The 15,229-nt window shown below is 37.9% G+C and overlaps 2 protein-coding genes across 3 annotated transcripts; one reads left to right on the top strand and one right to left on the bottom strand.

Annotated features, from left to right (window-relative positions):
* The first annotated feature begins 10,827 nt into the window (after window positions 1–10,827).
* On the top strand, window positions 10,828–11,632 carry LOC111486169 (calmodulin-like protein 1). Its single transcript, XM_023133199.1, has one exon. It carries the CDS (start codon window positions 10,990–10,992, stop codon window positions 11,542–11,544), a length of 555 nt encoding a protein of 184 aa, XP_022988967.1. The 5' UTR covers window positions 10,828–10,989; the 3' UTR covers window positions 11,545–11,632.
* A 1,375-nt stretch (window positions 11,633–13,007) lies between these two features.
* Window positions 13,008–15,229, bottom strand: LOC111485971 (pentatricopeptide repeat-containing protein At2g15690, mitochondrial-like). Of its 2 annotated transcripts, XM_023132950.1 has the most exons (2): window positions 14,570–15,229; window positions 13,008–14,536 (listed from the first exon to the last, which is right to left on the bottom strand). In XM_023132950.1, the coding sequence occupies exons 1-2, from the start codon at window positions 15,174–15,176 to the stop codon at window positions 13,383–13,385; spliced, it is 1,761 nt and encodes a 586-aa protein (XP_022988718.1). In that variant the 5' UTR covers window positions 15,177–15,229; the 3' UTR covers window positions 13,008–13,382. The 2 variants fall into 2 exon arrangements, with proteins under 2 accessions (XP_022988718.1, XP_022988717.1); XM_023132949.1 differs by having other exon boundaries at window positions 13,008–15,228.

The raw sequence follows: 15,229 nt of genomic DNA, 5'->3' as shown, positions 1-15,229 counted from the left end.
GCTAGCATTATGTACATATGATATCCTTTTTCATATCGTTTCAAATATCGTTCATCATTCATGTTATATAGTTTCTCATTCTTCAGTTCTCAAATCATACATAATTCTAACGGGGTTATATTTCATGTCATTTATCGTAATTTCATATCATTCATATCATGTTGTATACACACAATTTAAGAGACCTAACATAACGTTCTATGCTTTTAACATGACATTTCTTCATATACACATCATATCATGACATATTGCATCACAATGTATCATATCATAAACGAGTCATAACGTAAATACTTCATAGTCATATCATTCTCTAACTTATCATAGTCTTAACGTTCTTATACCTATCACAGACATATCATTACGTGAACGTACCTTAGTCATCTCATCACAAGAACTTAACCTAACGCTATCATTCTATCAATCCTAACGCTATCGTTCTATCAATCTATCACAAACCTATCCCTTTCTACCCGTAATCTAACCTTAACGTATTTTACTCCTATCGTTACATTTCGTTTTGTGCATCTTTCTTGTTTCTATCTCAAACATATCCTTGAACACATCATACCATAATTATTATCATACAGTTCACATATTATAACATATACATAACATATAGGAAGCATATCAATCCATAGACAATTCACACATATCAATATATATGACACGTGCAGAACCACAGGGCACGTGTAAACATAAAATATAACCATGCCGATAGTAAGGTCACTTACCTGGCTAGCTTAAGTCGTTGTCACAAATATATCTTTAATGAAAGTTCGATTCCGTCATTTGAAAACCGAGTCAACCTAGGTGAGCCCATGACATTAGTTTTAGGTTTGAACTCTACAACATTATTTCTCTAATTTAGATGGGTACATTCTTAAAAGTCTTTAAATGCTATATATCTATAATTATATTTTTATTAAAAATCTTATTTTTCATGGTTACTGTTGTATAAGAAAATAGATATAGCTAAGTTATTCTAGGCTTTACTACTCTCTGTATTTACCTTGTATTTACTTTCCCTCTATATTTAGTTTGTGGTTTTTAATTCCCTAATCTTCTTTTTTATCTGTTGCCTTTTAATTCTATTCTCATGTAATCTAAATTTCGGGTGGATCTCTGTTTCCAAATCTTTCATTAAATTAGTGTTTTCTATTCATAAGTTTTCTGGGTCATTCTATCTTTAATCTATTCATTTGATATTATTCATCTGACGTGATTACTAAAATCGTATAAAGGATTGACATTTAGTTTCTAACTCAAAGCTAATAATTCAATGAAAATCTAATTAAATTAGTTGTGATTTCTAAAAAAAAAAAAATAAGATAAAAGAAAAATGGAAATTTATAGGCTATTATCATTTTTTTTTCTCAGGTAAATCTTACAATTATTGTTTTTCATTTTTTTTTTCAATTAAATCGGACCATTATTGTTTTTCTTTTTTTTCAAGTGGGTAAATGTCATTTTCATTTTTTTTTTTTTTTCGTTACAAATTATGCTTTTCTTTTTTCTCAACTGGGTAGAGGTCATTCTCTTTTTTTTTTCATTACTAATTATTGTTTTTCTTTTTTCTCAAAGTAATTTTCTTTTATCCCAACTGGGTAAAGGTCATTTTCATTGGAAAAAACCATTCTCTCATTTTTTTTTTTCTCAAGTAAATCTGACAAGTAATTTTCAACTGGGTAAAGACCATTCTTTTTTTTTTTTTTTTCTAAAGTAATTTTTTTTCTCAACTAGGTAAAGGTTATTCTCTTTTTTTTTTCTCAAATAAATCTTTTCTTTTTCTCAACTGGTAAAGGTCATTCTCTATTGTTACTTTATGCAGTAAGTATGGATTGTAAATGTGTCGGGGTAAATGTCATTCTTTTTTTTTTTCTCAAGTAAATCTGACAATTATTGTTTTTCTTTTTGCAGTAATTGTTACTTTCTGGTAAATCTGACAATTATTGTTTTTCTTTTTGCAGTAATTGTTACTTTCTGCAGTAAGTATGGATTGTAAATCTGTCACTTTGTGCCGTAAGTATGGGTTGAGGAGAGAGTAACTGTTACTTTGTGCAGTAAGTATGGGTTTTAAATTGTTGTCGTAGACATAATTGTGAGAAGGGAGGTAAGTATGAGTTGAGGAGAGATAATTGTGAGAAGAGATGTAAGGTTAATGGAGAGAAGTGGGGAAATGTTTTAATTAATTAATGAATTAATTATTATTATTTTATAATTTTTTTATTTGTTTATTTCTTTATTTATGATAGCATTTGTAACGACCCGTATCGATATTATTCTCTTTGGGTTTTCTCGGGCTTTCCCTCAAGGCTTTAAAACGCGTCTGCTAGGGAAAGGTTTCCACACCCTTATAAATGGTGGTTTGTTCTCGTCCCCAAACAATGTGAGACATCACAATCCACCCCCCCTCCCCCCGGCACTCTTTCCTTCCTCCAATCGATGTGGGACCCCCAAATCCACCCCCCTTTGGGGCCTAGAGTCCTTACACCGCCTAGTGTCTACCCCCCGAACAGCGAGAAGGCTGGCACATCGTCTGGTGTCTGACTCTGATACCATTTGTAACGACCCAGATCCACCACTAATAGATATTGTCCTCTTTGAGCTTCCCCTTTCGGGCTTCCCCTCAAGGCTTTAAAATCCGTCTGCCAAGGGAAGGTGTCCACACCCTTATAAATGGTGGTTTGTTCTCCTCCCCAACCAATGTGGGACATCACAATCCACTCCCCTTCGGAGCCCAGAGTCCTCGCAGGCACTCTTTCCTTCCTCCCATCGATGTGCGACTGCCCCCAAATCCACTCCCCTTTGGGGACCAGTGTCCTTACTGGCACACTTTACTGGCACACTGCCTCGTGTCTACCCCCTCTTCGAGAATAACGAGAAGGCTGACACATAGTTCGGTGTCTAGCTCTGATACCATTTGTAACGCCCCTAATTTTCTCTATCCTAATTAGCGACGTTACCTTGTAATCATATAACGAAAGTGCGATAGTTTATGTAAGACAGCCTGAAAAATGACAATACGTTCATTATTATAAGCCGTTCATACCTGGGGAAAACAATAACGACAGCCTAACCTAGAAATAATCAACAGATAACTAGAGGGACAATTGCAATAACTATTAACCGAGAGAATCCAACAAGACGCCTACGACACTACGAACCCTCCTTAAGACTTCCATAGCCTTCGCAACATCCACCGTCAGTCGTACATGGGGGCCTTGCCCTTACCTGAAAATATGGGTAGCATGTGGCTTGAGTATTATATAAATAACCTAGTAAGTCGCCCCACTGTTGGGGTTAAGCATATAATCGTACATTAGGATACACGCGATCGCATACAATACACATACATAACACAAGTGTCAAAAGAAAGAAATCGAGAGAGGGGTCAATCTTCCATTCCTTCCCATGGCCTTAGGCCCTTGCTTTGTCCGGGTGGGGGTGGATGCATGGTACTTTCCCACACATGGCCCACGTGTGTGACTGTGGACCCATCAGGCGAGCTCGCAAGCAAACTCCCTAGGCCTAGCTTGGTCGGGTATGTATGACATACAATACCAGACGCCACGGACAAAGGAGGGCCTGCATGATATCATGGCGAACACAATATCGAATATACGTGTCCATACCATTAGTAGCATAACGGGGGAGTGCCCTAGGTACATAACCATAGCGTGCATGAGGTTCTTAAGGTTTACCTCCATGGCATTATACATACAACGTTCCGTCCCCTCACCGCATTACATAGCACAACTGGGTCAATATCGAGCAAGCATATCATAGCATAACTAGTCATCTCATTCATGGCATGCAGGGTTCTCATTACAATCATGACATGTCAATCAAGCTCATACATATAGGGTAGCAAACCGTGTCACAAACGTCATATACATAAACATGACATACATAGTATTTCCCTGCAAGAATCACATACATAAACATGGCATACATAGCATTTCACTGCAAGAATCACATACATAAACATGACATACATAGAATTTCACTGCAAGAAACGTTTAACCTAGCATACATCAACAACACACATGGTGCATGCAAGGGCCACAGGGCACGCACCAACATACATACATAACTAACGCCAATAGTAAGGTTACTTACCTCGATGGTCTTGGTTGAAGTCACTCACAACGAGCTAATCCCAGCAGTTAAATACGTCCTATGACAACCACATAAAAACTTAGGAACCCCTCATAGCATACCCTAGCTAAACCTCATGCTATTTATCAAAATAAACCCCCGACCTAATCTATTTTTAACGTTTAGGAACCATAATTATTTCGGATGGTAAAACTAAGGGCAGTAACGGCTTTAGAATGGTCGAAAACCTTGGAATGGATATATTATAGTGATACCTATTCACCAAGCCGAGTGCTGGATTTGACGGAGCCGAGCCGCGGGTTTTGACGAAGCCGAGCCGAGAGCATGCGTGCGGAGCCGAGACCAAGGCTGTAGCGCGCGTCTGTGTTGGGCCGAAACACACAAGGCCCGCGTTCGTTCCCTGGGCCGGTTCAAAGGCCGAAACCCGACCCGACTTTGCGTCGTCTTCACCCAAGGAACCCGACGAACCCTAATCGCAGAGTTCGATTGCCGTTGCCAATGAGACCACCGTCGTCCTTGGCGATGCGTCTGTCCCGCTTGTCCCGAAGTACCCTGGCGTCCGTCTACTCCTACCTAAGGGCTCACAGAAGTTCGAAGTCTCGCGATGTTTTCGATACCTCACCTAACCTTTCGGCTCCTTCCTCACAAATACGATAGTGACTCGAAAGGAAAAGATGGCTACTAAGTTACCTAGGATTTAATATGGGGACTCAAGACATTAATACGCCCTTGCTGGCAAGGCATGCCTCACCGAAAATCCCACGATTTTCGACGAGATTTAAGGGCGTTTTTTTTTTCCTTTTTGAAACCCTTATCGTTACACCATTAGTCATAGTCAGCCTAGGTCTACTAGTACCATCAATAGAGGTAGATTGGTTGATCTCTAATAATATGTTGCATAGGCAGTATACTATTTTACCTTGAAGAACAAGGCTTCATTTTTGTCCAATATCTTGAAGAACGAGCTGAATAACTCCACTTTGATGTCTTCTTCTATCATTTGATCAAACTTATAGTATTACTCTTCAAGATTGGGATATAATATACCTAGACATTAATCACCATTGTTGCATTGGAGCAAGATGGATCATTTTCCTTGGATAGATACAATTGGTCTACCACCAAACATCACGTTTCCAATGAGCTTCTCAGGAAACTCCTTGAATTTTGCTCGATCTCTAGTCATGTGATTGCTCGTTTCTTTGACAAAGTATCACATGTTAATCTGCACTCGATCTTCTTAACTTACAAAGAGGTTTTCCATAACCTTCTCTTTATTGAGCATCAACAGGTTGGACATCTTCTCAGTCAACATCAGTGTGGGCTCTTTGTCATGCGTCAATGTGAGGTCTGCCTTCTCAATTTACTTCTTGTTGCGACACTCTACCACATAACGCCTGTAGTTACCACAAGAGTAACACCTGATCATGCTCGTATCCTTCTAGGGGGTTGACATCGTCATGAGTTTTTGAGGTATTGTTGCGGCCTCCTCTGCCGCTACGTCTGCTGCCATGATCGAGGTCACGCCCATGACCTTTACTTTCATATTGTTGTGTCTTTAGCGTCCCTCTATACCTGAAAAAGAAGAATCAGCCACATTTTTTTTCGTCTGTGTGAATCGCTCCTCGTGTGTGACTAAGAGGTGTCTTTTCTCCTCTCTGCTGTCTCATGAACCTTAAGACGACCAATGACCTCTTCAATTGACATGTTCTTGAGGTCACTAAACTGCTCGATAGAGGAAATAATCTGTATGAATCTCGGTGGGGACGACTCGAAGAAACTTCTTAATGAAAAAAATCTCTTCCAACTTGTCGCCTAACAAACGGATGTTGGTGACGATCGTCGTCAACTTCATGGCAAATTCATCCACCGACTCATCGTCTTTCATGTGGATAGCCTAAAACTCAACATTTCAAGTTTGCACTTTTGCTTCCTTGACCAATTCTGCACCCATATGCATTGTTTGTACCGTCTCCCACGCTGCCTTTGGTAAGTCTTTCTCTGCCAACATAAGAAAGACGTCCTCTGGGACTACTCAATAGATAGCAGCAAGAGTCATCCTATCCTTACGCCCCTTGACATTGTCACCATGCTTGATGGCGTCCCACATGTCTTGTGCCTTTAATTAACTCACATCTTTATTGACCATGCTACATAGTTACTTTTTTGTGAGTAACGGATACGGGAGCGTTATACTCCCCTCCATTCTGTTAAAATAAAACTCACTAATCTATGAAGTAATCTCACACATACTAACGATAGAACGCTCCGATACCGCTTTGTGAAAGTACTACTCCCGTACTTGAGAAGGAGATGTCGAGAGGGGAGAGATAAAGAGACAAAAGGACACTATTTTATCAAAAGCCTCTCTATTGCTCTCTTTTTTGCTCTTTGTTTTTTATGTCACTTTGGTAAAAGGACTAGTTATTTATACATTTTCTAACACTACTAATAATAGTGTGAGAGAAACGCTCATAAACACTATCATCATTTCCTGAAAAAAAAAACTCCCCCAAACTTAAATGGTATATTCAACTATTCTACCAGAGCCGTATTCATTTTCTCGAACTCAGTCATGATTTCTTCAATTTCCTCTCCTTTCCATTAAACTAAGCTTGTCCTTTTCTGATGAGACTTCATTTGGATCTTCTCGAGAACAGCCCATTTGAGACATCAACTCCTCATTTCTCCCGTTCTCAACCACGCTCGACTCAGACATTATAGCTTATTTCAGTTTGCTCAATTTAAGTCCACAACAACATTTTCCACTCCCATTTTTGCCTCCTCCATTTCGACTTTATCACGAGTGATTATCTCAATCGTGTGTCATAAATTCACTATCTCTTGTTGGACCCGATTCAGGTTCACGTCGAGTGAGTCTCTCTATTGAGTTAGTATCTCTATATATTTCTCCTCCCCCACTAGCTCTTCCACTAGACCATCAATCTCCATTAACAAGTCATTCTCTTTCTTCACACCTTCTTCAATTTTCTTCACGAGCTGAGAGATTACCTTCTCATTCTCTTCCTTCTCCTGCTCGAGATAGAAAGAACTCTCACTTAGCTCAGCCACTTACTTCTCTAATCTTTCAATCTCCATTTCTAAATCTTTCTTTTCTACTTCCATTTTCTCTTCCATTCTCATCCTCTTTCTTCTTTCTTCCTCAAATTCCCTTTCCCGTCATTGGAGCTCTCTCTCTTCGAGCTCAAGTTCTCTGCTATCTGGTTGCTCATCATTCTTCGATTTTATCGTCTCCAATATCATGATTTCGCTAAATCCACTGCGTATCACCTTATTTCCAACAGTTTCCACCGCCTCACGACTATCGCCATCGTCTTTCATGCCGTCGTGTTCTTTTGTTTTCAGCTCTTCATTTTGGGTCATCAAGAGAATGTCTTCATTTGTTGTGTCATCCAAAGCTAGGTTGATCGTTTCTTCTACCTTTTTCTCGGCTCGACAATCTCTTGCAAAATGCCTCACTCTGCCACAATTGAAACGTTAGAGTTACAATCATTCGCATAGTGACCATATTTTTTACATTTATAGCATTGAATGTTGGAATAATATCCTTGATTGCGTCATCTTCCATGCCAATTTTCTTGGCTCGACTGTCTCTTCTCCTTATAATATTCTTCCTGCCTTGACCACCTCAACCATTTCTGCGACTTCTACGACCTCTACCTTGAATATTTTGAGAGTAAAGTACCTTTTCATCTTTGATAGAAGCCTTGGTTTGAAGTGCTTGATCGAATGTTTCCTTCTTCTTCTTCTTACGTTGCTCGTGTGCCTCAAGAGAACCGGCGAGCTCATCAACCGTGAACGTCGCTAGGTCCTTTGACTCTTCTATCACACATACAACATTCTCAAAGTTGTTGGTTAATGACCTCAAGATCTTATCCACAACCTGCATCTCGGGTAACATTTCTCTGTTTCGATTTAGTTGATTTACCACAGTCTGTACGCCCATAATGTAGTCAGATACATTTTCTGGCTCCTTCATCTTCATGCTCTCCAACTCGCCACGAAGAGTTTGGAGACGCATTTGCTTGACTCGGTCGGTTCTTTTGAACACTTTTTCTAAAGTGTCCCACGCTTTTTTTGAAGTAGTTGTCCTGACAATCTTCTCAAAGCCTGACTCGTCAACGGCTCGGAACAACATGTATAATGTCGCCTTATCCTTTGATCGAAATTCTTTTAACGCCTTGTTTTGTGCCGCTGTATAACCCATGGTATCCTTTGGTTCTTTGAAACCTTCTTTGACCACCTCCCATGCGTCTTGAGAACCGAGTAGAGCTTTCATTTGGATGCTCCAATTCTCGTAGTTCGTCTTCGTTAATCGCGGTAGCGGCATTTGACCCATCATATTCAACCTAGCTCTAATACCAATTTGTTAAAATAAAACTCACTAGTCTGTGAAGTAATCTTACACACTAATGATAGAACGCTCTGATACCGCTTTGTGAAAGTAATACTCGTGTACTTGAGAAGGAGATGTCAAGAGGGGAGAGACAAGGAGACAAAGGACACTAATTTTATAAAAAAAAAATTTCTCTATTGCTCTATATTTCTTTACTCTCTGTTTTTTATCTGACTTTGCAAGAAAAGATTAGGTATTTATCCGTTTACTAACACTAATAATACAGTGAGAGAAAGCTCGTGAACCCCTACCATCATTCCGAAACCTAACCTTCACCATTTTAAGTTTATTCCAACACTTTCCATTCTTATTAATTGTTATATATCTTCCACGTGATTTTTGGTGATGATGACATTTGTTTCAGCATCCTACCTCTCGTACTAAATGTTGATTTTAACCCTTATCAAACTACATTGAAACAAATAACTAAAGCAAAAATAACAACTTGAGCGGTGTGAGTTTCTTTGTATTAAAGAACCTTACTCATTCTCCTTTTCAATTTTTTTTTGTTATTGTGAATAAAGTGCACATATGAAGGTTATTTAATAGGGGAGAAAACATGGACAATTTTTATATACTTGTTCCACACGTTAATAACCTTTAACAATTCTCCTAACAAAAAATCATTTAATCTATTTCTTTTGTGTCTACAGATTTCTCCGAGTAACAATCTGAAGTCGGAAGCTCTTGGAGCACTGTAGAGGCGAGGCACACAGGTCGAGCAAGAAAATTGATTCGAGTTCTTCAAGTTTAGCTCCATAAACAAATACTTCTATTATATATCGATCTTCAATTTTGTTGATTGTTAGGTTGTATAATGAGAAATCTTTATTGCTATCTCAAAGGATGGAAGAGAATAAATATTTATTGCTATCTTCTAGATTTGAGATATATACTGCTCCTCTAGTCGCTTTCTCTTCATCCTCGATGTTGTAATGCTTTCATATACCTACAAAAAAGTGATAGCCAACGTTACGACTCTTCTTAAACTCATCCTTGCTGGCGACACCTTAAGTAGTATCATGTCTCAAATACACGATGTACTTACCACCAAAAGCTCGAGACTCGTTGCTTATCATTTCTGTGGCGTGAGTGAGTTCTCCGTTATAGTAAGGGAAACAAGATCGAGGTTGCCAGCATTGCATTTTAAGGAAAACTCGTTTGTCTTCTCTTTACCCCTCTCTCTCTCTCTCTTCTCACTCCCTTTTTTTTTTTTTTTTTCTTGCAGATGGGTTATGTGAGGAGTGCCTGAAGCGTGGGGAGCGTTTGAGTAGGCGTTTTCTGGGGAGTTGCCTCCGAGTTCTGACGCCTTATCGGAATACTCGACAATAACTCATACAAACTCATTATGTATGATACTCCACTCATATTTTTCTACATAAATGATTTGATAACAATTACAAAGCATATCATATCACCATGTCACTCGGTTTAAAATTATACTAATAACCTTAAATCTTTTATACAATACATAATATTAAATTGTAAATAAAATAATCAAAATAATTATTAAAATTAATTAATAAATTAGGAAATTTTAGAAGATAAACTCAAACCCTAAATTTCATGAACCACAAACATATATTCCACCATTATTCTTTTTAAAACAAAAAAACACATTCGATATCAATTGAAACGATGCAGGTACTAACTTTAACTTTAAGCTCCATTCGTGTATTTCAAGCATCTCAATCATGAACTCGATCTTCATCTAAATTGATCTGTTTGTTCTCATTACATTCATCCATCTAACCAAAGTCCAAAATGAAAAAGGAAAAGAAAAAAACATTCCTCCTTGTTGCATAGCACAAATGTTAGCCACACAAATATTTTTATTCTCTAACCCTCACTAAAAAAACTATACTTTCAAATATTCCTTATCGTTACGAATATTAATTTCACGACACAAGCAGAAGAAAAATTAAATTTGATGATCAATTTAAGCATTGTCACAATTAGCAGCAGACTTGTGATTGTGTTGCACTCACTTTTAAGTCAATTCGTTATTGCGTCGCATATGGCCCAGCGACGTATGCTTGAGCCTTTGGCTTTGAAGAAAGATTTCAAAAGAGAGTTTTGAAAGCAAGATTTGAGACATTGCAACAAAAAAGGCAACAACAACCCGTTACAGCATAAACTATTGAATCGGGAATAATTAAAATATATATTTTTAATATAGAAAAGAAATATTTAAAAGAGAATCATATTCTTTCCTTTGCTCTACCTGTGTTTTTAGGTCCCTTACTTTATACGTATTCTGTTGTTCCTTAACGCACAGTCTCCAAAGCTTCCACTTTTGTTCGCCGATCACCGCAAGTTTTCAGCCAATCAAAACCCCATTTTTTCACTATTTAAACCCTTCAAATTCATCTCCGATCATCTTAAAAATTTCAAACCCAATCTTCCTCTGTTTCAACCACAAAAAAACAGAGCAACCCCAACAACAAAAAATGCCGATGAACCCAAATCTCCTCGACCTGCAATACAGAGTCTCAAAGAAAAAGTTCCTCCGGGAGCCCTCCCGACTGTTCTCCTTCAAGGACCGGCAGAGCTCCGGCGTCCGGCGGGCTCTGCAACCGAGCACGGAGGAGATAAAGCAGATCTTCAACAAGTTCGACACGAACAGAGACGGGCGGATCTCAAAGCACGAATACAGGGGAGTTTTGAAGGCGCTGGGGAGAGGGAACTCGATGGAGGAGGTGCAGAAGATTTTCAGGGCGGTGGATACCGACGGCGATGGGTACATAAACTTGAATGAGTTCATGGAGGTTCACCGGAGTGGCGACGGAGTTCAGGCGAGAGAGGTGGAATTTGCTTTTAAGACGTTTGATTTGAATGGGGATCGGAAGATTAGTGCAGAGGAAATTATGAGAGTGTTGAGGGGATTAGGGGAAAAGTGTAGCATTGAGGATTGCCGGCGGATGGTGAGGGCGGTGGACAGCGACGGCGACGGTATGGTGGACATTGATGAGTTCATGACTATGATGACTCGCTCTGTCATGTAATGTTTAAGGGATGAGTTTGAACTTCGAACTTTAATCACTCTTTTCTTTTATGGAAGTTTGGTGGATAGTCAAAATGTTCATCTAAATTTTATGTGCTCTTAATTTGAATTTATTATAATTTAAAATATTTGGGGCTAAAAGTAGAGACGGTTTGCATCCAAAATTAACCGTAGAAGTATTTTAACAATGGATTGGTAACGTGAGCCACCTCCTTCCCGTTCACCACTCAACTTAGAAAATATTTTTAATTTTCATAATAATCTTAAAAGAATGGTAAGATTGGATTGAGTTGCAACCCTATTTTTAAGTTGGTCGAAGTTGACCTAACCAAAAAAATTTGTAAGAGAATTTGAAAGTTGCCAACCCAAAAATATTTTTATTATTATTATTATTAATTTAGCCTTTTAATTATATAATCAATAAAGAAATAAATATATTGGGTACAATTTTGTAGGGTTTTTTAGGGTTTGAAGTCAAATTTTAGTATTTGGCATTGTCATTAGATGCTCTAATATTATTATACCATTATTCCCTTTTACACTTAATAATATTCTAAAAAAGAATTAAAAAGTTTGATAGGCACGTATCTTAAATGATTTTATTCAAACGTTTAATATAAATTAAAAAGTCAAATGTTCGAATCTTCGTCTTTACATATTATAAATTTAAAAAAATATAAAAAAAAAAAACTCTATTTTATAAACAAGTCAAAGTTTATGATTGGTATCTTAGATGCTCTAATATCATTTTCAAAAAATTACATTTTTGTTCATAAATTTCAAGATATATATTTTTGTGTTCCTAAATTTTAATTATTTTAATTATTTAATCCTAAAATAATAAAAATAAATAAATAAAAAGAAAAAACTTCTGTTCCTCACACAATCTCAAATAATTCCTCCAAATCTTAGGTTAATTTCTAGTTGCATGAAGTTGGAGATTAGGTTTTTAATTAAATAATAATAATAATAATAATAATAATAATAATGGTTTTGTGATGAAATGGACTAAAATGTCCCTAAAGGTTTCTGATTGGTGGAAATTATAAGATTGTTTTTATATAATTATGATAGAGATAAATTAGTGGGTATAATTTTAATTGAATAAAAAATTGTAAAAAGTTAAATTCTTATATTAAATTATTTCAATTAATTACATATATTTAATATATTACTCATTTACTAATAGTTTCAATAAATGCATTATTACATCAATTTAGCATATTTAATATATTTAAATTTAACTCCTCAAGTTTTGATGAAAAATTAAAGTATTGGATTCAGTTAAATATTACAATTTCTATCATATGTTCAACCAACAGTCCCAAAGATTTTTAAAATTTCAAGTTCCACAAATAACTTTATTAAATAAAACTCACAAATTTTAATAAAATTTAGCTTTATTGTTATTTTCTATCAATTTTGCATCATACAAGAGAGTATTGTTCATGCTGTTTAGAACTGTAATGAAGTAACAATAAAACTACTATGCATCCAAACCATGTCTCTCTTAAAATGTTTGAAATCAGGAAAGTTTTAACAAAGAATTCAAGGTATGCCACTCCGATGTTTCCTTTTGCTATAATAAGTTCATAACTCCTTTCTAATTCAGTTCAGCAAGGAACGGTAGCAAAGAAGAAAAAACATGATGATAAGACGAATGATTAAGCATCAGGATAAGCATACCGTGCGAGGCAGCCTAGCTCATGTCCGATCGGTACCTCGTTCCTGGGTTTGGACAACCATTTTGATGGTTTAACACTTTACATCGAGCTGCTGCTATGGGGACGACAAACTCATCAGGTACCTGTTGTGGGGTGTTGTAGAATGAGGATGGGTTTACCAGTAATCCCCACAAGAACATTTACCATCCTTAAAATGATGGAACCGTTTGTTGTCCCTCACAATTAACTCTCTCCCAACAATTCTAGACATGATTTTGATGGCGTTGTGACAGTCACCACATATCCTTAAGTTCTTAATAATCCGAAGAGGTGTTCGTGCCGGAGTACTGATCAACCCATATGCGATTGCCAATCGTTCGCTATGATACAGCAATGCCTGTTCTTTGGCCTCCTGATCGATATCGTGAAGAACGTATCGAGTATCGGGAACATACCCTTGTTCTTTCATTGCCTTCAAAGCCTTCAACTTCTCGTCATCTTTGTAGAGAGTTGGATTTCTGAATTCACTAATCCTGTTCTTCCCATCAAGCATGCTAATTGCAGACCGCCTTTTGGGAGGTGGTGTAGGTATCTTCTTACTGGAGGCAGCTTTCGTCGGGTCCAGATCCACAATTAGCTCCTCCGCACAGTCTTCAAGATCAACATCTCCATGAATTCTAGCATAGTTTTTCAATGTCTCCCATACCTCAACCGTCGGCTCCATGGGCAGTTTTTCAACGTACTCGAAAGCTTCGTTCATATGTCCAGGTTCTCCAAGGACACCCAAGAGCCCCAAATAATGATCCAGATCTGGGTTGATTTGATAATCATTTTTCATTGACTCGAAGTACATAAATCCTTCTTCTATAGCACTCGCACTAGCACAAGCTCGCATTACAAAAAGAAAAGTTTGTGAATTGGGTTGCAATCCCAGCTTCTTCATACTCTCAAATAACTCCAGACCCTCATCACCCAATCCATTCTCTGCATATCCTTCTATCATCAAATGCCAAGAGTCAATATTCCTGTCAGGCATATGGTCGAACACTCTCCGTGCATCACTTATGCTTCCACATTTCCCATACATCTCAAGAACTTTATTATTCAATTGCAGATCGCTTCTATAAGTTGACTGTAAAAAGTAATCATGAACTACTTTAGCATTGTCGAATGAATTTGATTTCCCACACAGATCAAACAACACAAGGAAACAATCAGCATCAGCTTTAACACCCTCTTTCAACAACTCAACAGCTTCTTTAATCTTTCCCTCTTCACAAAAGCGCCGCAGTTCATCAGTAAGAGATACAGAAGGATTTAGTGCTTGATTTTGAGAACCATGCCCTTGAACCCCTGCTTGATTATTCAACTGATAAGAATTCTCTACTTGTGGTTTCCCCTGCCCAGGCCTTCCAAATTGTGGGTATCCCTGATTTTGATTGTTCCATTGGTTGGGGCCTCTTTGTTGCTGATAATTGAAATGTTGAGCGTTCGGCTGCGGAGGATTTTGATACTGCGGGTAGCTTTGGTTCAGAGGACTCCACGAATTAGGGTTACCGGCATGAGAATAGCCCTGACCCTGCCGGGAAACTCCAGGATTCGGGTGAGAGCTCTGGTTCTCACTCCGATAATTTATTTGATTATTAGAGCTTCCCTGTGGAACATAGTCTCGATTGTGAAACTCCGAGAACGACTGATTATTAAAATTCCCACTCCGAGAATGAACCTGGCTCGGTGAGCCCCATTGGGCCTGAAGAAATCGAGGATCGGATGAAGAATGTTGTTGCGGCGGTGGAGGGAAATTTGAGAAATCATTAGGGGTTGCCGAAGTGCATAGGGCTTTGATTAGAGTCTCTGTCTGATTTCCGCATGAAAAGGTAAAACGAGAAGGGAGAGACGACCGTACCTTGAAGAAGAAGGATATAAGAATGGGGGTTCGAGCACGCCGGACCGCCATGAGAGACGCCATTTCTGAACGGAAATGGCCTAAACCCTAAGAAAAGGTTGAATGAAACCTCAGCC

The sequence above is a fragment of the Cucurbita maxima genome, unplaced genomic scaffold (assembly GCF_002738345.1).
Source record: "Cucurbita maxima cultivar Rimu unplaced genomic scaffold, Cmax_1.0 Cma_Scf00011, whole genome shotgun sequence".
In the NCBI taxonomy this organism is placed as follows: Eukaryota; Viridiplantae; Streptophyta; class Magnoliopsida; order Cucurbitales; family Cucurbitaceae; genus Cucurbita; species Cucurbita maxima.
This window is presented reverse-complemented; position numbering and strand designations above follow the sequence as displayed.

Excerpts from the sequence above, each read along its gene's own strand:
- LOC111486169 (XM_023133199.1), top strand. The coding sequence starts at position 10,990 with ATGCCGATGAACCCAAATCTCCTCGACCTGCAATACAGAGTCTCAAAG.
- LOC111485971 (XM_023132949.1), bottom strand. The coding sequence starts at position 15,176 with ATGGCGTCTCTCATGGCGGTCCGGCGTGCTCGAACCCCCATTCTTATA.